The sequence below is a fragment of the Pseudoliparis swirei genome, chromosome 4, assembly GCF_029220125.1.
Source record: "Pseudoliparis swirei isolate HS2019 ecotype Mariana Trench chromosome 4, NWPU_hadal_v1, whole genome shotgun sequence".
NCBI classification, from domain to species: domain Eukaryota; kingdom Metazoa; phylum Chordata; class Actinopteri; order Perciformes; family Liparidae; genus Pseudoliparis; species Pseudoliparis swirei.
In genome coordinates, this window is record NC_079391.1 from 21092295 (window position 1) to 21115185 (window position 22891).

Consider the following 22891-nt stretch of genomic DNA (forward strand, 5'->3'; position numbering starts at 1 on the left):
GCGCAATGTGGCCCTCTCCTCCCCGTGTAGCGTGGGTTACCCTCCCCGCAGAAGGGCTGTTACAGCCCGGGAATCGAGCCCCCTACTCTCCTGATGAGAGGCAGCGCCGGGCGTCTGTAACCTACACATACCAATTAGAGAAGGAGTGTAATGCGTGGTTTAGACTGTAGAGGGCGCCATCGCGGCGGAGCGCCTGCTGGCGACTTTTCAGAAGAAGAAGAAGAAGAAGGAGGAGGAAAGCGGAAGTGCGCTCGTGTGAGAACCAAAACACATGTGTTGAAGAGTTTTCCTGCACCTAGAAAGTGCTGCGTTTGGTCCCAATTTCTTCGTGAAGTTGGCGGCAACGTGGAAATGGACGGTGAGTTTCATTTACGAGAGGGAAGTGACGTTTCGGTTCAAAGTCGGCAACACGTCGCTGTTTCTGACCGATGAACTCACGTCATCTCTCTTTCAAATCCAACGATAAGTTCTCCGTCTACTCTGACCCGGCTGTCAGTTGGTCAAAAGGCTCTTTAACGGGGAAATATCTGTGCCACGTTAGGGTCTATGGCAGGGCTTTTGTGAATACATCGCTGTAATACTAATGTTTTATTTAAAGGCCTGCATTAAAAATGTCAACAACACTGAAGGGAAAGTGCAAATACAACACAAGCTAGTTATACAGCCTATTTAACCAACCATACAGCCTATTTCACCAACCATGCAGCCTATTTAACCAACCATGCAGCCTATTTCACCATACAGGCCATTTAACCACACAACCTATTTCACCAGCCATACAGCTGTACCACCAGACTGCCTATATAACCCTAACGCCAAACTTTTTGATTCATAAAATGTCTATCATGACAGAAAAGAGTTTAGACACCCAGAAAAGACACTTTGAAAGATGTCGTCAGCCTCTGTCTGGAGGTGCGAGTGGTAGAGCGAGTCTCTACTTTCTCAGTCTGAGCAGAAGGGAATATTTGTAATTAGTCAGACAGGTCTGTAAACTCTTTTTCTCTCTCGCTCTTTCCTCCCTCTTGTAAAGCAACCTTTGATTTGGTTCCCTTGAGGCTATACAATTGGAGAATGTACGTCATGTACCCACACCTGAGTTTAGGACTGTGGGGAGGTTATTGTACCACAACTGATAACCTCATTTATCTGTTCCACAGGAAATTCCCTGCCAAACAAAAAAACTAATTAGCTTATTGCCGCATGGCTATTTTTGTCAGCCAATAGAAATCACTGATCAGTTTGATTTGCTTCCTAATGTAAAAGATGGAGCTTCTTTAAAAAAATTAAAATAAAATCTCAATCATGTAGCAGTCTATCGCAGCAGTGCAGGAATTCCACGTAACATCAAAGTAAGACACTTTGGGGAGAATTTGTATCCCTCGATCAAGGTTTTTAGTAACATCCTACACCGACCTGTCTACAGAATAAAATAGCACATTGACAGAGGAGCTTTTACCTGCAGTGATGCAATGAGTAATACGAAGTCTGATCTGATGTTAAAGTACAATCTTATGCGGAATAAGAATAGATGCGTACGACCTGACCAATTTGGAGCAGACTTGGCATTTCCGAGCGGGTGGAGGGCTTTCAGAGGCCAACCACCAATCCTGCATTCTGGTCCAATATCTTGTGTGTAATACTGGTTTTGTTTGTCCCGGTCAACAGAAGCACTTGTGCGAGCCAAAATTCCTCAGGATCTGGTGAAGGTTCTCGGTGTAAAGGTAAGCCGATGCCTCCAAGTTGACCAGGGGCGTGCTGTGGTGACAATGTGTCTTCCAGATGTGTAATAGCTCATACAGTTTAGTCGTGCTGTTCAAAGACTTTTCTGCAGACAAGAAAGTGCCTTGAGATCTAAAAAAACTTTTGATTATCAGTTTTTTGTTTTTGTAATTTTTCGCAGAAAAGACCCACAAAAAACTATTTGCTAGTTGCACATTTATTTAAATATGAGGATTGGATGCCTTCCTGCGTTGAGTAAATGATCATGTAACTATAGTAAAAAGAATATCTTTGGTTTTGGACTGTTGGTTGGATACAAGAAGAAATATGAAATTGGACTATTTTGCTGATATTTTATACTTGTGCGATCATCTAAAAATGTGTTGTTCTTTTTATAAATGTCCGTTCAACATATATTTATGTTTTTCAATGCTTTCATCTGCATTTGCGTGTGCCTACAGGGCAGGCTAAGCTCAAAACTCACGCAGCGACAGCTTCATCCGCGTCATCTTCACTAGGTCTTAGTTTTTAAGATGAGAGATGCTACAAAAGACAACACGTAAGATCACTACATAAGTCGGTCAAAAAGGTGCCATTTAAATACATATTTCATGCCACATGTACATTTTCAATATGCTGTTTTTTCTACTTTTTCTAAGTAGCTTACATTTAGCAAACTAGCCATTTCCCTCATAGATTTGCTGTAGTTCGACTTTTTCCAGTGGGAAGTATTTGGAAGCTTGAAAAGCGTTTTAAAGTAGCTTCCCAAACACTGGTGACCAGAAAGCAGAAACAATTTCACATCCCTGTCGCTCTCATTTTGCAGCCCCGGACCCAATCTAAAGCCGAGGCCTTCACCAGGTCGTTCCTGAGGAACAGCCTTCAGCCCAACTCGCGACTTGATCCGAGGAGCGTGCTGAGTCACAAGGCCGTGCTTCTGGACTACGCCAGGCCCAAGAAGGACAAGAGGAAGAGCAAGAAAGCCAAAGGACTGAACGCTCGGCAGAAGAGGGCGATGAAGATCTTCCAGATCAAGCCGGAGCACCAGAGGTTTGTGACGACGAGAAGTCGTACATCAAAACCGCGTCTTGTCAAATTCGTCGTTGTAATTTGTTTCCCAATGAGCCAGTTGGTTTGCTCGCCCCACCTCCGCTCGCCAGCATCACTGTCTTTGTCATCGCAGATACGAGCTTTTCCTGCCTCTGCATGAACTCTGGAGACAGTACGTCATGGACCTGTGCAACGGATTGAAACCAACATGGTAAATCGGTTTGCATCGCCCCATATTCTGCATTCACTGCCAATTTTAAAGCCATTTCAGAATTCCTTTTGGCCTTCACGGCGTTTTCACTCATGTATGTTCTGTTGTGTGTGTCTTTTGTGTTATTTTACAGCAGTCCACAGTTCGTGCAACAGAAGCTTCTGAAGGCAGACTTCCACGGTGCCATCATCACAGGTGGATCCTTAAGTTTGAACCTTTCTACGTCCTGAAGTTTGAAACGTTTGAGACTTGAAACGTATAAAAGCAAGAGGGCAACTTGTTACGCGTGTAAAGCCAACATTCAATAATCACACTCCAATTCGGCATTGGCAGATATTCATATGCAGGTATTGGATTTTTAAATGAAATAAAGTAGATCTGTGTATGTCTTGATTTGACCGCTCACAAATCGGTAACAGCAAACCTTAAAAACGAGACTGTGAGCCATGTTTTAACGCAGTGTAAAGTTATATCAGACTGAATGGTGTATCTCATGTTGATAGATGTCACCTGTGCTTTGATTGTGAAACCCTACAAGTACCTGTAGTTCCTCATCTGGATGCATTTCTCTCCAGTGTTGTACTAAGAGTTTGTTTTTCTCTCTCTCGTAGTGGTCCGCTCTAAATGCCCATCATATGTCGGCGCCACAGGGATTCTCGTCCAAGAGTTCAAACACATCTTCAAAATCATCACCAAAGAAGACAAGCTGAAAGGTAAGAGGACGCGATGGCCTCCTGGACCCCCTACTGTGCCATTTGACCCGACACCTTCATCTTCTCGTAGCTAATGCTGCTTTTGGCATTTAGGCCCACTGGTTGTCGATGGGTTATCTGACTTGTGTGACAACATTTTAAAGTGTTTTTTTCCTTTTTAAAGATGCTAATAACCAAATTCAGAGCATATCTAGTAACTCTTCGAGGTTCTCAACACTGGCAGTTGGTAGCTAACAGTGTTCACGAGTCCCACCTCGACTGTGTGTTGGCGTTATCAGCTGTAACCGCTGTGTGAGAGCATTGATTTTGACATTTGATCTTCCTTATTGAAATGTGTTCACACAGTATCGTGCCTTGCAGCCAGGTCCTGAGGAAACCTCTGGACAGTTGTCTTGACGGCCCCTTTGCACTTGTCCCGCTACAGTGATCCCCAAGAGGAACAGCGTGTTCGCGGTGGAGATCAACGGCTTCGTCTCGCACATCTACGGGAACCGGTTTGAGCAGCGAGCCAGCGAGCGCTCGGCCAAGAAGTTCAAAGTGAGAGGAACCATCGACTTGTGAGGCGCCAACCACGGGGACGCCGGAAGGACGCAGAGAGACGGAGAGAGAACCGCCACGGCAGCGACCGACACGTAGCAGATGCATTGAGGCCATTTACTGGCGTGTGTGTGTGTATAAATATATACATATATATCATTCAGTTTTTGGTTCGGTTTACACTAAACTGAATATGGACCTCTTTCACAAATTGGTGTCACTTTATATGAAAGGCGATCTTCACCACGGCACTGTGTTTACTTGTCACGGGGCGTTCTAATCATCCAGTGATGGTTGTATAGTGCTCTCTGTGTCCAGAGGTTTGTCGAGTCTGAGAACCAAAATTGGCAACTCGGTTGTACAGTTGTGTTTCAGAGACACTTTAACCAGCCAGCAGGCGAGTTTAATTGTGGCTACTGGTCACATTTATTTATTGTGTTTAGTATTTTTATCTAATGTTCCTGAAATTAAATGCATACTTTTTGGATCATTTAATATTTTCTCGTGGTGGGAAAAAAACCCAATGAAAAGCAGACGTGATAAATTGGTTTTAATTTGTTACGTTTGAATTGGTTTTGTTTTATTCATTTTAATAGAAAAACACGTTAATAAAGAAAAGTGTCGTCAACTCCTGAAGCGTCGAACCGTTCCAACAACAAGCTGTAACTGTCCCGCTCTGCTCCGAGTGCAGACAGCGGGAAACCCGCCTGGCCTCCAGCTGTGGTGTGTTTCACCCGTCTGCTCACAGCGGGGTGACGGAGGTCATCTCACTCTGGTCATCGAGCTGATTGAGAGTCAAATGTAAGCAGCCAGATGGAAGATAACATCCGCAGTTTGATAGCAGTTTAATTCATCTCATTTAATTTCACTATTTAATATCTATTGTGCAGCATGGAGCAAAAGTGTGAGATAACCACACAAGTGTACTGCACACTTTTTTCAACAAACGCGTCAAACATGGCAGGCTGTAAATCATGAATTCTGTTTAAGTGTCGGTGTACTTCCCTGAACTCCAGCGACAAAGGGGATGCCCGAGAGGCTGAGTGCATGTTGGCCTCTCTCACTCCTGATGGACGGCCTCCTTTTCTTTTTTTTTAAAGAGAACTTGTCTAACCAGGTTGACCGAGTTTCTGTGCTTTGACAGTGCAGACGCCAATGGGTTTAATTTCATTTGCATCCTTTTTGAAGACAACTGACCAGACATGCAAGCACGTGTCACCTCTAACCCATTCTCTGGCCTGAGATTACGACCAGTATTCACAGTTTTAGGTTTGCAGCTGGGACAGTGAAGCAAACCGGTGCTGCTCGTGCACGCTGACATGTCCTTGTGCACGCTGACGTGTGCTTCTGCACAGCCAGGATTAACCCTCCTGCGCCGGTTGATAAATAATAAATATTACATTATCACTCATGTTGCTAAACTTGTTTGTTTTCTAACCACAAGAAAAAAAACATCTGTTTTTGAAACAAAGTAACTCTCGTCAGGTCCGTTTAGTTTGAAGTCATGTTCTTTTTTGGGCACTAAACGGGTTGTTATTAAAATCATGTGTATTTACCTTAATATTGCATATAGTTCCGGTTTAAAATGGTTCAGAATGAAACTTTTTAGTCATAATATTCAAATGTCTTCAGTCCAAAGGAAGGACTTGTGTTACTCAACAGCACCTTGGAAGCCTTTGTGTCTGCCACATGCTGTTTGACTTTGTGTAACAGGTTGTGTCTTCTCATTATAGCTGTGTGTGTGTGTATCGTGTGTATCAGGTGTGCACGGTGGAAAGACACTGGCTCTTATTGAATTCACCGTTTGTCAACAACGTCCTACCTGGAAGTCCAAGAGATTAAATAAAAAGACTTCCAACAACAAAAAAGAACAAGAAAAAATTCCGCAGACGCGCCCTGCGTGATAAAAACACCCAGAACCTCTCTGGGCATGCTTTGTCTTCCAGCTGTAACCGACTGTCGGGAAGTCCCACCCCCCCCCCCCCCTCCCACACACACACGACGCGTCACCAACACTTGAAAAGCGCTGATGCGCCGCTGCTTGTGTCACTTACGAAGGCTGCGCGAGCACAGGACGAGCCGAGGAGCTATCTATGCAGAAACGACAACAACAACAACAACAAAAGGGCTCCTGTCGTCTTGTCAGCTAGATACAAATGGGCACCATGGGGAACGGGCTGATGTTTGTCCAGGATAACCGGAAACGCATCCAAGCCGTGGAGAGTTCGTTCAGGCCGTCGGGGAAGCCCCTGTTGGAGCCGGGTCGGGTCCTGATTGGAGAGGGCCGGCTGATGAAGATGAGCCACCGGGGGCCGCAGCCCAAAGTCTTCTTCCTCTTCAACGACGTGCTGGTGTACGGCAGCATCATTCTGAACCGCCGCTGGCACAAGAAGCAGAAGATCATCCCTCTCGGTGAGTCCCTGAAGGCGACATTGGGCGGGGGTCTTCCATCAATGTTTGGTTTTTAAATGCTTTGACAGTAAACAAGTAAAAGAGAACTTCAAACAAACAAACAAATACAGAAAATAACAGGTGAACCGTGCAAGCCGGTGTAATTACAACAGTGTTGCAGCAGCTGCAGGGAGCGACAGTGTTTGGACATTTTGGAACGAAATGCTGGTTGGGTCAGATTACTTTGAAATCTAATATTAACTAACAATTAATCAATTGGAAGACAACAAATAGTAATCTCATCTGAATATGATTGCATTACTTTTGAATTTCTTAGAAGTCAAACATTGAACATATTGCACCTTTTTACTTTAAAACAAAACCCAAATCTTCGTTTAAAATAAAAAAATATAAAGAAAACATCTCAAACCATTTAAATTGCATTGTCCATTATTCAACATTTACAGTTGGTTAAATGAAATTGCACGTGCAAGTACAAAAGATATACCCAATGGTGTATCGGGGAGAACGGGCCTCTTGTTGTCAAACTGGTTATAGTAACAAACAAGAATAGGCATTATTTATGTGAAAAAGCTTTGAACTGACGGAATAATTGCTATATGTCTCTATTTATTGTATCTGACCTATTTAACACACCTTTATTATTTTTTATTTCAGAGGACAGCCAGATAGAGGACTTGGAGGACGGCGCAACGATGAGGAACCAGTGGCTGATCCGGACGCCGCGCAAGTCCTTTTACGTGGCAGCCGCCTCCTTAGAGGAGAAGCGCGCCTGGATCGAGCACATCGAGGAATGCCGGTCCAGTCTGCTGCGGAGCGGCGTCTGCCGGACCGGGTCCAACTTCGCCAACACCTGGATCCCCGACCGGGCGTCCGCGGTCTGCATGCGCTGCCCCGAAAAGTTCACCGTGAGGCAGCGTCGACACCACTGCCGGAAATGCGGCTTCGTGGTCTGCGGCGCGTGCTCCAAGAAGCGAGCCGTGATCCGACCCATTCACCCCACCAAGTGGCTGAGGGTCTGCGCCACGTGCCACTCCGGCCTCTCGACCACGGAGGCCGGAGAGGGGCCCCGCGCGCAGGGCGGCAGCACGGAGAAGATCGTCTCGGACGAAGACGTGGACGGATTGATTGAGGAAGAGGACGCCGAAGAGCAGATGGAGGACCACGACCCCGGCAAGTGGATGAACCCCCCGATCGACCCCTGGTCCATATATGTGTACTTCAAGCCAGAACACTCGCAGCCGCAGACATAAGGAAGAGGCCTCCGGGGCTCTCCGTGGACACTGACTGATGCAGCTTCGTGCAACGAGTGCCAGTTACATTCATCTAAAAAAGTTCAATACCTTTTTTTTCATATAGTATTTATTTATATTTGATATTTTATTTAATAATAAGTGTTTACTTAGTGGTCCAGTACCGACTAACCCAGAACAGAGGGATCCTCAACAGATGGTGGACTCTGAGGGACGGCTGTGACACATACGTGTCTGTTGGATGTAAAGACTTTACTTTTGACATTTACATTGTTGTTTGAGATTATTTACATTGTCAACAGCCGCTTCTCTGGAATTGTTGAGCATATGATAATAAAAGAATGTGATACCTGTACCTGTGTATTTTCTTTCATATCTAAAGCACTTTGCAACTGTAGTTTCAGAGTGCTACAAACATCAGGAGTACATGTGCAGTGGGTATTTGGACTTTTATAACTTATTTTAAAAATACTTACTTGGACTTTTGACGGATTTTCTATACATGTACTCATATGTTTTTATAACAGTGTTACTTGTTTGGACATTTTACACCATAATATTATTCTTTGACATTTGACATATATCCACGTACTGCTTTGATAGACCAATCCCCATGCACTCCGACCTGTGTGGCGAGGGTCAGGTCCAGTCCGTGAGGGTTTAGCGGCCCCACTCACATCGTCGAGTGTTTCAGGGCTGACATATTATTGATTACTTGTTATGCCTTCACCATACAGTCAAATTAATCTAAAAGTCAAAACAATATTTTTAAAACCATTACAACTTTTGCCTTTTGATTTTGCCCTAATAATTGTTTTTCTTATTTAAAGAGGTTTTATGCCATATTTCATCATTTTAATGACTTTTTATAGCCTTCTGTATTATGACCTTGTATTTTAATTTGTATTTAATCGTTTTTATGGTATAGTATACAATGAGTTTTGTACAGTATCTTTCATGATATACTTCCCTATATGACATTTGTTATGGCATACTTCTGAAGTTATAGTTTAGCTTATGGCATACTATAGTTATTTTCTTTATGGTTCTCTATGGCAATCTTCATTCAGTTTTTTCGTGGTATTATATATTTTAAATTTTTTCTGACTCATGACATGTTATATGACAAACTACATAGTATTACATTTTGAATCCCTTATATATATTATGACTTTTTATCCTTTTCTTTGAATTCAGCATGAACCTCCACGGTGTACAGTCACCTGATGATAAGAACCGTTGGGTTTTCTGTAGCTTAGAGGGAGCATTTCATGGGGAGAGGGTCGTCTTCCATGTTCCGTCATGTTTCTACACACTCAAAAAAACGATTCAAGCCCTTCGTAGAGGTGACACATTTAAATATTGTTTGATACATTTAAATAAATCAATTACAAAACGAAGATATTTATATTGAATGGGTGTAACACAAAATGTATGAATACTTTCATTTATTAGATTTATTTAGGTTACACTCACAAAAACGATTCAAGCCCTTCTTCGAGGTGACACATTTAAATATTGTTTGATACATTTAAATAAATCAATTACAAAAATAGATATTTATATTTAATGGGTGTAACACAAAATGTATGAATACTTTCATTCATTAGATTTATTTAAGTTAGATGGTTTGCATATCAACTCAAAATAAATGTGTTTCATTGAGGACGACCCTTTGCGCATGCGCCAGCTGAAAATCAGTTCTTTGCATGAGGTGAAGACACTTTCAGGGCTGTACGGTGGTGTAGTGGCTAGCACTGTCGCCTCAAAGCCAGAGGGCCGTGGGTTCAATTCCCAGTCAAGGTGTTCCTTCTGTGTGGAGTTTGCATATTTTGTTAGTTAGTTAGTTTATATTTTGAGTTGGACAAACACAAATTAATTTAATTTAATGGATATCGTTATTTTATTTTAGATGTATTTGAAACAAATGAGTTAGACTAACTTAATTACATTTTATTGCACTGATGTGCTAAATTTGAGTTGGAGTTGCATATAATTATTGGATGGAAAACCTGCCAACAATTTAATTGAGTTCATCCAATGAGTCATTTCTTTGAGTGCAGTAGCCCAGAACAGACAAACCAGGTAGCAAACCTCCGGGGCTGAAAAGTGAAGCCAATGCGGACAGCGATAAGAAGTCCGACTGTATACAAATCAATGATAAATTACTATACCTCTCACTTGATTTAATCCCTCAGTTTGTAAACATGAGTTTATGGTCTCAATCTCTAGTTTCAAGTCTTCTTCAATACAGCATGATGTTCATTTATTAAATGGTGGTGCATTTAGAGGCAAACCCTTTCACAGTGTGCTTTCAGTGAATTCTAAAGTTTTTGGTTGCTTAACATTTTTGGGTTTAGTTTGGTTGTAATGAGTTCGACCCTGTCGTCCCTCTTTTGGGACAAAAACACAATATGGCAAAGGCCCAAAAAAACCAGGCTTCTCCATAAACCAATGGGTGACTGGGTGAACCAAACACGGTGACTATGTGATTACCACTTCCCAGATTATTCAATTCCATTTATTTTGTCGAGCCAAAAATGTAAAATTTGCCTCAGAGGGCTTTACAATCTGAACGCATACGACATCCTCTGTCCTGAGACATCACATCATTCCAGGGAAAACTCAACCTCAACAGGGAGAAAAACAGGGAGAAAAAGGGAAGTAACCTTCAGGGGAGCAACAGAGGAGGATCCCTCTATCAGGATGGACAGAAATGTGATGAATGTCATGTGTACAGAATGAACAACACAACAGTTCCAACACTCTCAAGGCATATGACAGAAATAATTCATATAGTGAGTAGGCATAATGATGAAAACGTTATGACTACCAATAATAACAGCAAAAGTGGGTGTCGTAAAATAATAATGATAATAAAAGCAGCAATGGTATTGGCAATGCTAATTGCAATGCAACTAATAATAATAATTATTATGATAATAGCAGGAGGTGTCAGGCAGCACCAGGGTCCAGATAAAACCATGATCAATGTAAACCTGTGAGGAGAGAAAGCACAAAGACTCCGGAAAAGGAGCAACGTTGGAAATGTGCACTAACGGTGCATGAATTCATATAAAAGGAGAGAGAGAAGGATGGACATCCGCAGGGCCATGGCAGGAGGCAGGAGTCTGCACGCTGGGAAAAGGAGGGCTGAGCGGAGGATATTTAGTTGGTTGTAATCTGCTAAACTCACCACTAGATGCCACTGAGTCCCACACACTGCTCCTGTAAACCAACCAAGGGATCTACGCTTACATTTTGCTCTAGAAATATGTTATAAATTGGTAACTTTTGTGTCAATGGAATCGCATCACGGATGTATTTTTATTTCAACAATAGAACATGTTTACAGTATACGTGTAACGGCAGAAAGCCTCACATGGGGAATGGGTTGGTGTCTTCTTCACGCTCTCTCTGCAGGTGGTGTACTACGTGTATGCCGTGTTTGGGATCTGGCTGTTTGAGGGAGTCATCAAACCTCCTCCAGAGATGAGGTATGGGGTCGTCTGCAGTAAGAACACATGGCGGAGACATTTTGGTTTGGTTGGAAAAGAAACAAGAAACACTAAATCATGTTCACAACCCGTATACCTACAATCCTGAAAGTGGGATGATGACAGAGATATTAATGTGTGTTATGTTTTTGGCTTATCGTATCTTAAACTAAACAATCAGAGGAGCTTCCCAAACTCCGCGTTCCCACCCGAAGGTTGTGTTATGTGTCTGGGGAGTCGGATAAGGAAGGGAGGATAAACCAGACGGAAGGAATATGTCAACATGTCCTCAGTTCCACTTCTCCATCTGTTGTTATGGGTGTGTGTGTTCAACTTTCAATAAAAGGCTGGACCAAAGGGTGGCTCGGCGGAATGTCTTGGAGGTCGTCGTGATCGAAGCACGTGCGTCTGAGCTTCCCCTTTGGCCAAAGCTTTCGAAGATACTACGTTGTCTGTGATTCATTTCTCACCTCCTTGACCGTGAATATTTTACATGATATAGAGAGGAAAAAACCTATCATAACTTGGTGCCGTGACCCGGATCCCAACATACCCATCGGCTGGATTTTTCTTTTTCCTGCGGAGCCACTGACACCTGTGCAAGGCCCCGACTGATCATCGGATTAAGAGACCGCTCAGCAGTGGATAATAATTTCTGCAGAGAGGAGATCCAGTCGTGGATTGACGGGATCCGGCGGATCGGAAGACCGAGGGAGACTGACCCAGACAAAGTATGTATGGTTTTGCCCTTTTTGCGAAAAATAAAGGTTGATTACGCGCCGTAAAAATAAGGTTTTGCCTTTTGCTTTTGAAATAAAGGTTGACTACGGGTCGGGAAAATAAGGTTTGCCTTTTTGCGAGAAATAAAGGTTGACTACGCGTCGTAAAAATAAGTGTGGTGAACTAATACATATTTGTGGGAGAACTATGTGTTTGTTTAGCGTTGTTTGTTTATATTTGTTTGTGAATGAATGCTGTGACTCTATTTGAATCAGCGTCGCCCGACCTGTTCAATTAGACAACCACAGATTGGCAAGTTTGGGTAAAGAAACGAGGAAATGTACTAATACTATACGATCACACCATAAACAATGGGTAATTCTCACGGAAAGCCTGAAGGCGAATTTTCAGGCGACGCATTGTTTATGTTCAAACAGGACTCAGATAGTGTAAAATATCTGAGAAAATGGAAAACAAAATACGGCTTTTCCGGCGAACTAAATGTTTTTGAGATAGAAACAATCTGTAAAAATCTAAAAACCATCGCCATAGAAAACAAAATACCCAGACTCAGCGAATCAAAACATCACGAACTAAAACAAGCAGAACAGTGGTTCCGAGCAGCAAAAGAAAGGGCACACGCCCACGAAAAAGAAAAATTAAGGGCCGTAGAAATCACGCGAGGGAAAAATAGTTCACAAGCCCTGTACACAAAAACCGAGTTGGACGAGACCAACGTAAAAGCAGTTCACCAGCACCCCGTAGCAACAGCGTCCAGCTCCGGAGAGGAGCCACAGAGCGAGCCGGATGACGAGGAGGACGTATCACCTCCAGCATACGACCGCGTCACCACACCGTTATATCCCAAATTAAAAGAGCTCCAGGACCCAAAGCCCCCACCGATTTCCACACGCCTACGTAACCGTCCCACCAACATACCGAAAAACGCAAACGCATTTCCAATGTTACAAGTCTCTAATCCACATGATGCGAACACACCCGCGTATGTGTTCCGGCCATGGATGGAGGCCGAATGTACCAATGCATGTGAAGGAGTTACTCCACCACAGAAAAACTTTGATCAGTTCGTATTAGATTTGTTCATGCTGGCCGAATCCTACAAATTAAACGGCAAGGAAATGGAGAAAGTTATGCAGAAAATGTTCGTGCTACGATGGGTGAAATGCAGGGGGGATTATACAGGAATAGTGGACGAAGGAGCACCCTTTGTCCACCCATTGAACGGTCCAATGGTCGGGCGTTACAGAGACCAGGTAGAGGCCGTTATGACAAGAGCTCGCCCACTGTTCCAACAATCAGCATCCCACAGCAGATTAGCTGCATGTAAACAGGGACCCGGAGAGTCAGTCTCCGAGTTCCAATTCCGTTACGAGGAGGAACACAGGGCAAGCAGTGGGATCCCCTACGAGGAAGGGGGAGGAACACCCTACCAACAATCATTGAAACACGGCATCCTCCGTGGTATCCAGAAACCTATAGAGGACTGGATTAGAAAACACTGCGTCACTTGGGAAACAGCTAACATGGACACAATTATGTCAAATGCACGCCACGAGAAAACCTCATTAAACTGAAAATGAACAAAGGACCAGAGGTCTCGTTAGGAGAGGGGATTTTGGACTGACTGCATACCGGGAGGAAACCACAAGGGAGGGTACCGGGAGGCCGAGGAAGAGGCCGTGGACAGACTCGAGGGAGGGTAGAGGCGAAATGAGGAAGAATGTTGGGCCTGCGGAGGGTTGGACATTGGTCACGTGACTGCCCCACCCTAAGTGGGGCGTGAACCCAATGGCAGCCACAGAGCAGCCCCAGCACCTTTCGTAGAGGACGACTGACTACGAGGAGACTAACAAACAGAAAGATGAAATAACAAAAGGCAATGCTAACGCTGATGAAGAAGCAAAGCGCGCTAAAACACCACAGGTACAGACACGTAACACCGTCAAGTCCAATAGACATTGAGATCCTACCAAGAAGTCTATTCAAGGCCGTTGCTATTTTGAGTCATGGGCAATGCCATGTCTCAACAGGAGGGATGGTATCTATGATAGAACAAAACTACTTAAAATTTTTTTGTAAAGCATGTGTGCCATGCATCAAGCACAACCCTCAAGGAAACCTAATCATTCATGGACGCCCCTACCGCCAACCACTAACTCACCCAGATTTAGAGCGGGTGGGGGAGAAAGAAACAATAGTGGAGTACATGAAGAAGACCATGATGGGGAGAGGAGTCAGGGAAGCAAATGTCTTGCCAGATTCACCTGTCTCCCCCATTATGTCTGTACAGGTCAGCGACTGGGTCTGCATCCGCGTCATCAAGAAAAGACGGAGCGACGTGGAAGCGGGCTGCTAGGACCATTCCAAGTCCTTCTGACGACTGCAACCGCTGTAAAGATAGCCGAGAGGACCACCTGGATACATCTTTCCCATTGCAAACTGTTCCCTACAGAAATCCCGGACCAGTGCCCTGATCCCGAGACGACCACGAGCAGAGGGGAAGACTGACTTCAAAGGGGCTGTCCGCTTAAAGACAGCCATCTCAACGTCAGTGAAGAAACCAACGATCCCTGCTCTTAGGTGTCGGCTCGGGTGATGGAGCGAGAGGTCCCGAGGAACTCAAACGAGAGGAGCCCATTGAAACGACATTCATATGTATGATGGGATGGGAAGACCTGTCAATGCTCCCGTTTAAGAAAATATAACGTAAACTTTTGGTTTAAACTTATGACATAATTGTGTAAAACTCCTCACAAGGAACGGACAATTATTGATGTGAAGGTGCTAACTAAAGTTTAATTCTATAGAGATTGGTGTGGTGTTACTAACAAATTATGTGTAAGAAAAAAAGAATAATCATGATTCTGCTTGGAATGCTTAACCCAAATACGTAAATCACATGCTGCTTAGAAATTAGACAAATCAAATGAGTGCCCTTATTGACCATGTTTAAATAATAAGCAATAGCATAAACAGGAGGAACTGACAGAGATATTAATGTGTGTTATGTTTTTGGCTTATCGTATCTTAAACTAAACAATCAGAGGAGCTTCCCAAACTCTGCGTTCCCACCCGAAGGTTGTGTTATGTGTCTGGGGAGTCGGATAAGGAAGGGAGGATAAACCAGACGGAAGGAATATGTCAACATGTCCTCAGTTCCACTTCTCCATCTGTTGTTATGGGTGTGTGTGTTCAACTTTCAATAAAAGGCTGGACCAAAGGGTGGCTCGGCGGAATGTCTTGGAGGTCGTCGTGATCGAAGCACGTGCGTCTGAGCTTCCCCTTTGGCCAAAAAAAGAAGATACTACGTTGTCTGTGATTCATTTCTCACCTCCTTGACCGTGAATATTTTACATGATATAGAGAGGAAAAAACCTATCAGATGAGCAGCTGAAGTCTGTCTCCTACGCATTAGATTCGAAATTAGAAATTCGGATTAGAAATCCTTCATCGGCGATATACAGTCAAATTGTGTTTCCCCTCATTTATAAAGCAACACTGCCATATGTATTTTTGACGTCTTCCTGTGCAGGACATGATGGGACACACCTCTTGAGATACAAGCTTGCACTGGCCAGGACTAGCTGGTTAGCATTCTCACTTATTTAGACACAACACATTCTGTTGATAATGTGAGCTCATAAAATTCTGGCCAGATCATAAACACTGTACCTTTAATAACCTGCAGGCTATGACCTCTGCTCTGTTGCTGGGTTGGACTGGTTCGGACTCTCCATCTCAGAGAAACAGTGCTATTAGTTACTGATCGCAATCACGAGGCTACATTTGTTACATCGTGTGATGTGTGTGTCTGTGTGTGGTGTGTGTATGTGTGTGTGTGTGCGCGCGTCCCAGTGGGATCTCCAATACCTCCATGGAGAACATCACCTCTAACTTCAGCATGCAGTGTGGCACCTATGAGCAGCTGGAATACTGGCCAAACAACTTCGATGACTTCGCTGTGAGTAACAAGAGGGCAGTCAGACCTTCATCGTTGTGTACAAGCTTGAATCTGGGATTCAAAATCTGTGTTTTGATTGATTTACATTTCTGCCTTAATGCGTGGCTCTTCATGACATCATTATTTACCTGTTTACCTGTTTGGCATTAGCTGATGATGAGCCATCGCCGTCAATGATGGCTCACTGGTTGTTGTTGTTGTTGTGATGGGTTAGACGGTGATTTAATCTTTTTGCTCCGCTGAAGGCTGCTGAGAAATACAGCCAACAAAAATGTGTCAGATTGAAAGAAGAGTATCTTTCCCTCCCTCTCTCTCTCTTTCTCTCTCTCTCCCTCTCTCTCCCTCTCTCTCTCACAGGCAGCCATCATTTTGCTGTACAATGTCATGATAGTCAACAACTGGCAGGCCTTCCTAGAAGTATACAGCAGACACACAACAGGGTAAGAAGAATAATACGTTTGACATGCTCGATGATGATGATGATGATGATGAGCGTGTTTTATCTTCTTTTTTTTCAGGTGGTCGAAGATCTACTTTGTGTGTTGGTGGCTCACCTCCTCTGTCATGTGGGTCAACTTGTTTGTGGCAGTCATTTTAGAGGTCAGTTCCCTCAGATACATCCATCCATCCATCCATCCATCCAGCCATGTATCCATACATACATACATTGTGACTGACTATGTTGTCCTTCATTCAGAGGATCGGTAGTTTGATCCCAGGCTCGGCTAGCCATGTCGATGTGTCCTTGGGCAAGACACGACCCCAAACTGCTCGTGTCGATGTGCCTACGGTGTATGAATGTCAGTTACTCCTGACGGTCAGGCGGCACCTAAGCCACTGACATCAGTGTATGAATGGATGAATGATGACAAGTAGTCTTAAAGCTCTTTGAGTGGTCGGGAGACTAGATCCATAAAGGTACATTTATAACATGAATAAAGCACCACACAGTGCCTATGGATTAGACTGCAAACACACTTCAAACAATTGATGAGCATAAGACACGACCGGTTCGGAAATCCTCTCCGGCTCCGTGGTTGTCGGACTCGGTGCGCGCCGAGAGAGCCACCCTGCGAGCGACGGAAAGAAAATGGCGCAAATCGAATCAAGCGGAAGACTTGCTCTTCTATCAATCTCTCCTCTCCTCCTTCTCTTCCTCTATCTCTGCAGCCAAAAGCTCGTTCTACCTGACCAAAATTCAGTCTTCCTTCTCTAACCCCAAAAAACTCTTCTCTATCTTTTCCAACCTCCTTGATCCCCCCTGTCCCCCTCCTCCTTCCACCCTTTTGCCGAGCGACTTTGTCGACTACTTTACAAACAAGATAGACGACATACGCTCCTCCTTTACTGATCCATCTTCTATCACCTCACGAACACTAACTTCTTCATCCCCCTCTCTTTCCTCTTTCACCCCCTGTCTCCCAATCAAGTTCTTAGCTTGGTGACCTCCGCCCGACCGACCACCTGCGCCCTTGACCCCGTCCCGTCTCCCATTCTCCAGGCTATTGCTCCTGACCTTCTGACCTTCCTCACCCATCTTATTAACAGCTCCCTCTCAACTGGCTGTTTCCCTAACTCTCTGAAGGAGGCGAGAGTCAACCCTCTCCTGAAGAAACCCACGCTCGACCCGTCTGACGTCAGCAACTACAGACCGGTCTCTCTTCTTCCTTTTCTCTCCAAAACTCTGGAGCGAGCTATCTTGAGCCAAGTGTCCTCCTATCTCCACAGTAACAACCTTCTTGACCCTCACCAGTCTGGATTCAAGGCCGGCCACTCGACAGAGACTGCCCTCCTTGCTGTCTCTGAGCAGCTTCACACTGCTAGAGCAGCCTCTCTCTCCTCTGTCCTTATCCTTCTCGACCTTTCTGCAGCATTTGACACCGTGAACCACCAGATCCTGATCTCTTCTCTTCAGGATCTGGGGATCTCAGGCACTGCACTCGCTCTTTTCTCTTCCTACCTTAAAGACCGCACCTACCGGGTAACTTGGAGAGGATCTGTGTCTGATCCTTGTCCTCTCACTACTGGGGTTCCTCAAGGCTCCGTCCTGGGTCCCCTCCTCTTCTCTCTGTACACAAATTCTCTCGGCTCTGTCATTCGTTCGCATGGCTTCTCCTACCATAGCTATGCTGACGACACCCAACTGATCTTCTCGTTTCCACCGTCCGAAACACAGGTGGCGGCACGAATCTCTGCCTGTCTGACCGACATCTCTCAGTGGATGTCTGCTCACCATCTGAAAATCAACCCTGACAAGACCGAGCTACTATTCCTTCCAGGGAAAGGCTCCCCCACCCATGACCTGACTACCACCTTCAACAGCTCTGTGTTGGCCCCTACCCTGACTGCCAGGAACCTCGGGGTGACACTCGACAGTCAACTCTCCCTGACGGCCAACATCACTGCGACGACGCGTTCCTGTAGGTACATGCTGCACAACATCAGGAGAATACGTCCTCTTCTTACTCAGAAGGCGGCGCAGGTTCTGATCCAGGCTCTGGTCATTTCACGCCTTGACTACTGCAACTCCCTCCTGGCTGGTCTACCCGCTAAGGCCATCCGACCCCTGCAGCTCATCCAGAATGCAGCAGCTCGACTGGTCTTCAGCCTCCCGAAATTCACCCATACCACTCCGCTCCTCCGCTCTCTCCACTGGTTACCGGTGGCTGCTCGCATCCGCTTCAAAACACTGGTCCTGGCGTACCGTGCTCTAGACGGGTCGGGCCCGTCTACATCCGGGATATGGTCACACCGTACACCCCGGCACGTTCGCTCCGCTCGGCAACAGCCAACCGACTTGTGACTCCTGCACCTCGAGCTAATCACTCGAAATCCAGACTGTTTGCTGTCCTGGCTCCTCAGTGGTGGAACGAGCTCCCCACTGACATCAGGACAGCAGAAAGTCTCTACATCTTCCGTCGGAGACTGAAAACACACCTTTTCCGACTATATCTGGATTAAAACACAGATTAGCACTTCAGTGGCACTTAAATAGCACTTACTTATGGTACTTTTGTAGTTCGACTATGTTGAGGAAATGTTACTTCCTGTATTCTTGTTGTTCTTAGTTTGTACTCTAGGTTGAAATGCACTTATTGTAAGTCGCTTTGGATAAAAGCGTCTGCTAAATGACATGTAATGTAATGTAATTTAAATCCAGACCCTCCTTTTTCTTTTGTTAAAGTGTCAATCCTTAAGATTACAGTCCTGCTTGATTTGGGGACCCCCGATTCCCTGGTGGTAACTTCTAATATGATTTAATACGACAGGTCCCGGAACACTGGAGGCTCCAAAATAAAACTAACTATTATCGTTTGGTAAAGAAGTCTGGCAATAATTGGCCTTTTTCTGTATCCGTGACTTCTCCTTCTTGTTCCCTGACTCCCTGCAAACATGGCCGCCGTGTTGTTTTGTTGTGCTGTCTTGTTTTGTAAAGTAATTCTTAGTGAGCGATGTGTAAATCTCACTGACTAACGCTTTGCATTTCCCATCGCGGTTTGCGTTTTCAGTGTGACTTAAAGTTGAGACGACAGGAAAAAAAGCCTCTTTAGCTCTTTTGGAGCACATCACCGGTCACATGTGCACCTATTCACAAAAAAAGTTTATCTGGCTGTAGTTTAAATCATCATGAATCATCTTCTCTTCCTGTCAAACAAAATATGACTTGTCCTGAGACCAATTCCAACCAATAATATAACAACGTCCCACTTTTTCCTTTGGCCTTTTCCAAAGGTAAGATCATCAGTGCCACAGACAGGTCGGGCATCAAGAAAAACAAGTGTTGGCTTCAGTGACTTGTTGAAGAGAAACCAGGAATAAAGCCAGCCTTATCTCTCAATACAAACTACGTAATACATGCGGTAATCAACCCAAATGTTTTCTGACAGAACTTCATCTACAAGTGGGACCGGAGTCACAGCTGCTCCGTCACCGAAGTGGAGAGGATCAGATATGAAACCTCTGTTCAGTTCATGTTCAGGTCGGTTGACGCTGCCGTCGTAAATCGTGGGAAAAAATAATATCACAAGTCACTCCTTGACCTCTCTCTCTCTCTCTCTCTCTCTCTAACTCTCTCTCTCTAACACTCTCTCTTTCTCTGTCTGTCTCTCTCTCTCTGTCTGTCTCTCTAACTCTCTCTCTCTCTGTCTGTCTCTCTAACTCTCTCTCTAACTCTCTCTCTCTCTGTCTGTCTCTCTCTGTCTGTCTGTCTCTCTACAGAGAGCAAATCAAGGAGCCAACCGAAGAGGAATTACTATATCAATTAAACCAACACCCCCACTTACACCTACACTGGTGACACACACACACACACACACACACACACACACACACACACACACACACACACACACACACACACACACACACACACACATACACACACACACACAGAGCACAAGCACCTACATGCACTCGCAAGTCAAGAGACTGATTCTAATTTAGTCTATATTGTGTTAAAAGTGCAGAGATGTCAATGTTACAACATTATACTTCCAGTTAATATGGAATGATGTACTTCTCCTGAAACAAGAAGGTTTTAATTATGGGATTCATGGCACACTGCAAGCTGCAGTTTCTGTTGTCCTGAGATGCCGTGCCATTGGTTGAGGCTGAACAGGAGTGGGTGGAGCCAAAGAAGCACAACTTGTGTGCCAATTCCATGCTGAAGTACTATTCAGTATCTATTAACGTCTTCGCAACAACCGCACACGAATACAATAAAACTGTGAGTACAGAAATCTACGGTCCACATTTTCAAATGTTATGATACCACAAGTTTCACAAGAGTGAAAACAAAATGTAATTGACTTCCGTATCAGGTGATGTGAAGGGGGGCAATGTATTTGTATCCAAAGAAGTTACCATACACTGTACAAATATACACAATTATATGAATTATGTGTTAATTAGGCAGAAACCACCAGAAACATTAAACGGGGCTTTAAACCTGCATTCTCTCTACTTAGCAGCAGGGGGCGACTCCTCTGGTCGTATGGAAAGAAGTCTGTGAGAAGATGACTCGACTTCTCTCTTGATTTATTCCCTCAGTAAACACTGTAAACATGAGTTTATGGTTTCAATCTCTAGTTTCAAGTCATGTGTAATACAGCATGATGTTCATTTAGTAAATGATGGTCCATTTAGAGTCAAACAGACCATAAAGCAGGGTTTGCTTTTGGGCGTGGCTGCAATATGATTGACAGGTCGCTACCAGGTCTGGAAGTTTCCCAGTGTGTTTACAATTCGAGATTATTCAGCATCACTTGTATTTAACTCCACCCTCTCGTGTCACCTCGAGTTGCAAAAATAATTTTCGAAACGCCAAAATTACATGTGGGTTTTTCCAAGTATATTGTCTCGTCATATACGGGTCGGCTAAGAATGTATGTATGAATGTGTTTGTGTGTATATATACATACATACTTTATATACAGTATAAACTGCTGCTGTAAAATCTGAATTATCTTTATGTTGCTTGAAAAAAACCACAACAGAAAAACAATGGGGGAACTCCAACGTTTCTTACAATTCTCAACCGAGACTCACCCATAGATTCTCCGCAGGTCCGAGTTACACAAACCTTTGGCTCAGTGTTGTGCACGAACAATAACAGAGGAGGCACACCCTACATATTTAGTGTGGCTCAACCGCAGAAGTCACAGCAAGCGAACATACTGTGCTGGCATAAGTATGTTTCATATCTATACAGCCCCATGTCACTTCTCACAAATTTACCTCAAGGGGCATTACAGTCGGTCTTAAAAATATTACTTTCATGGAGAGAAAATGGAAGAAACCTCAGGATGAGCCACCGAGAAGGGATCCTTCTCTCAGGCAAACATACAGAACTGTAGAAAAGTTTCATGTGACATAGAAATATGTTGCCTGTTTTATAACACCTAAAAGTGGCCAAACAACTTCAGCAAGAAAACTAAATAAAAAATCGAGGCTGGTGTGTTTCCGACACTGCAAGAAAAACATCCACCAGGAACCAGGAAATGCACCTCTGACTGGAAAGCACTGGGGCATTCCCACACTTTGACACATTGTTGGCACATTTCTGAACAGCAGTGAAGCATAATCGCCTGACACATTTCCCACATTACTATTATTATTTATTTACTTCATTTGTGCAGCATTTGATCAGGAAATGCTGCACTTCTCTGTCCAGTCACTTGTTCACACAGTTAAAGCTTAAATCTGATCCCCTCGGTGGAAGTCAACTTGGTGTTTCACACTCAAGTATATTTTAACATTTGCATCTATTAATGTGACGTTATATTCATGCAGAGACCCCAACGTGTCATTCAGAGAGTGACATGCATGCGTAAAGGGGGCAAAAGTTCTGGGAGTATTCATGCTGGAGTATCTTCGATCTACATTGAAAAGTGATGTCTGCCACAAAGCCAGTGTACTCAGACTTTTAAAAACTATTTTTTTCTAGAAAGGACGAAGTACCTCGGTATTTACATGCAAAGTTTAAATGCAGTTTATTTGTTGAAAGAAAACAGGGGAAATATATATGTATATTTTTTTTAATCGAATGGTTTGGATGTGTAGGGAAGTAGGAATGCAACTGATATTTCAATTATCTTGCGATACAGCTTGTATGTTACTCTGCATTTTGTGAACTGTTTTAACTGTATAGAGATTTTTACAAACCGATTTTAAATAAATATTTTGAGAAAAATCCAAAGAAATTTGATTGATTATTTTGTTTCATCAAGAGAAGCACTTCAACTTCCTCTCATTTGTAAATGAGCTCAGCTTTTATTTTAATAAGATTCTTCATCACC

The 22891-nt window shown here is 44.0% G+C and overlaps 3 protein-coding genes across 3 annotated transcripts; all 3 read left to right on the forward strand.

Annotated features, from left to right (window-relative positions):
- Positions 1-246: 246 nt before the first annotated feature.
- Positions 247-4799, forward strand: LOC130192442 (ribonuclease P protein subunit p29-like). The gene is made up of 7 exons (XM_056412447.1): positions 247-358; positions 1666-1721; positions 2546-2769; positions 2903-2980; positions 3114-3175; positions 3592-3693; positions 4118-4799. The coding sequence occupies exons 1-7, from the start codon at positions 352-354 to the stop codon at positions 4252-4254; spliced, it is 666 nt and encodes a 221-aa protein (XP_056268422.1). The 5' UTR covers positions 247-351; the 3' UTR covers positions 4255-4799.
- A 193-nt stretch (positions 4800-4992) lies between these two features.
- LOC130192437 (pleckstrin homology domain-containing family F member 2-like) lies at positions 4993-8250 on the forward strand. The gene is made up of 2 exons (XM_056412437.1): positions 4993-6642; positions 7300-8250. The coding sequence occupies exons 1-2, from the start codon at positions 6387-6389 to the stop codon at positions 7893-7895; spliced, it is 852 nt and encodes a 283-aa protein (XP_056268412.1). The 5' UTR covers positions 4993-6386; the 3' UTR covers positions 7896-8250.
- Positions 8251-8508: 258 nt separating this feature from the next.
- LOC130192685 (two pore channel protein 2-like) lies at positions 8509-20424 on the forward strand. The gene is made up of 7 exons (XM_056412790.1): positions 8509-8547; positions 11268-11392; positions 15989-16094; positions 16452-16534; positions 16613-16694; positions 19982-20073; positions 20313-20424. Exons 1-7 carry the CDS (start codon positions 8509-8511, stop codon positions 20389-20391), a joined length of 606 nt encoding a protein of 201 aa, XP_056268765.1. The 3' UTR covers positions 20392-20424.
- The last annotated feature ends 2467 nt before the right edge of the window (positions 20425-22891 follow it).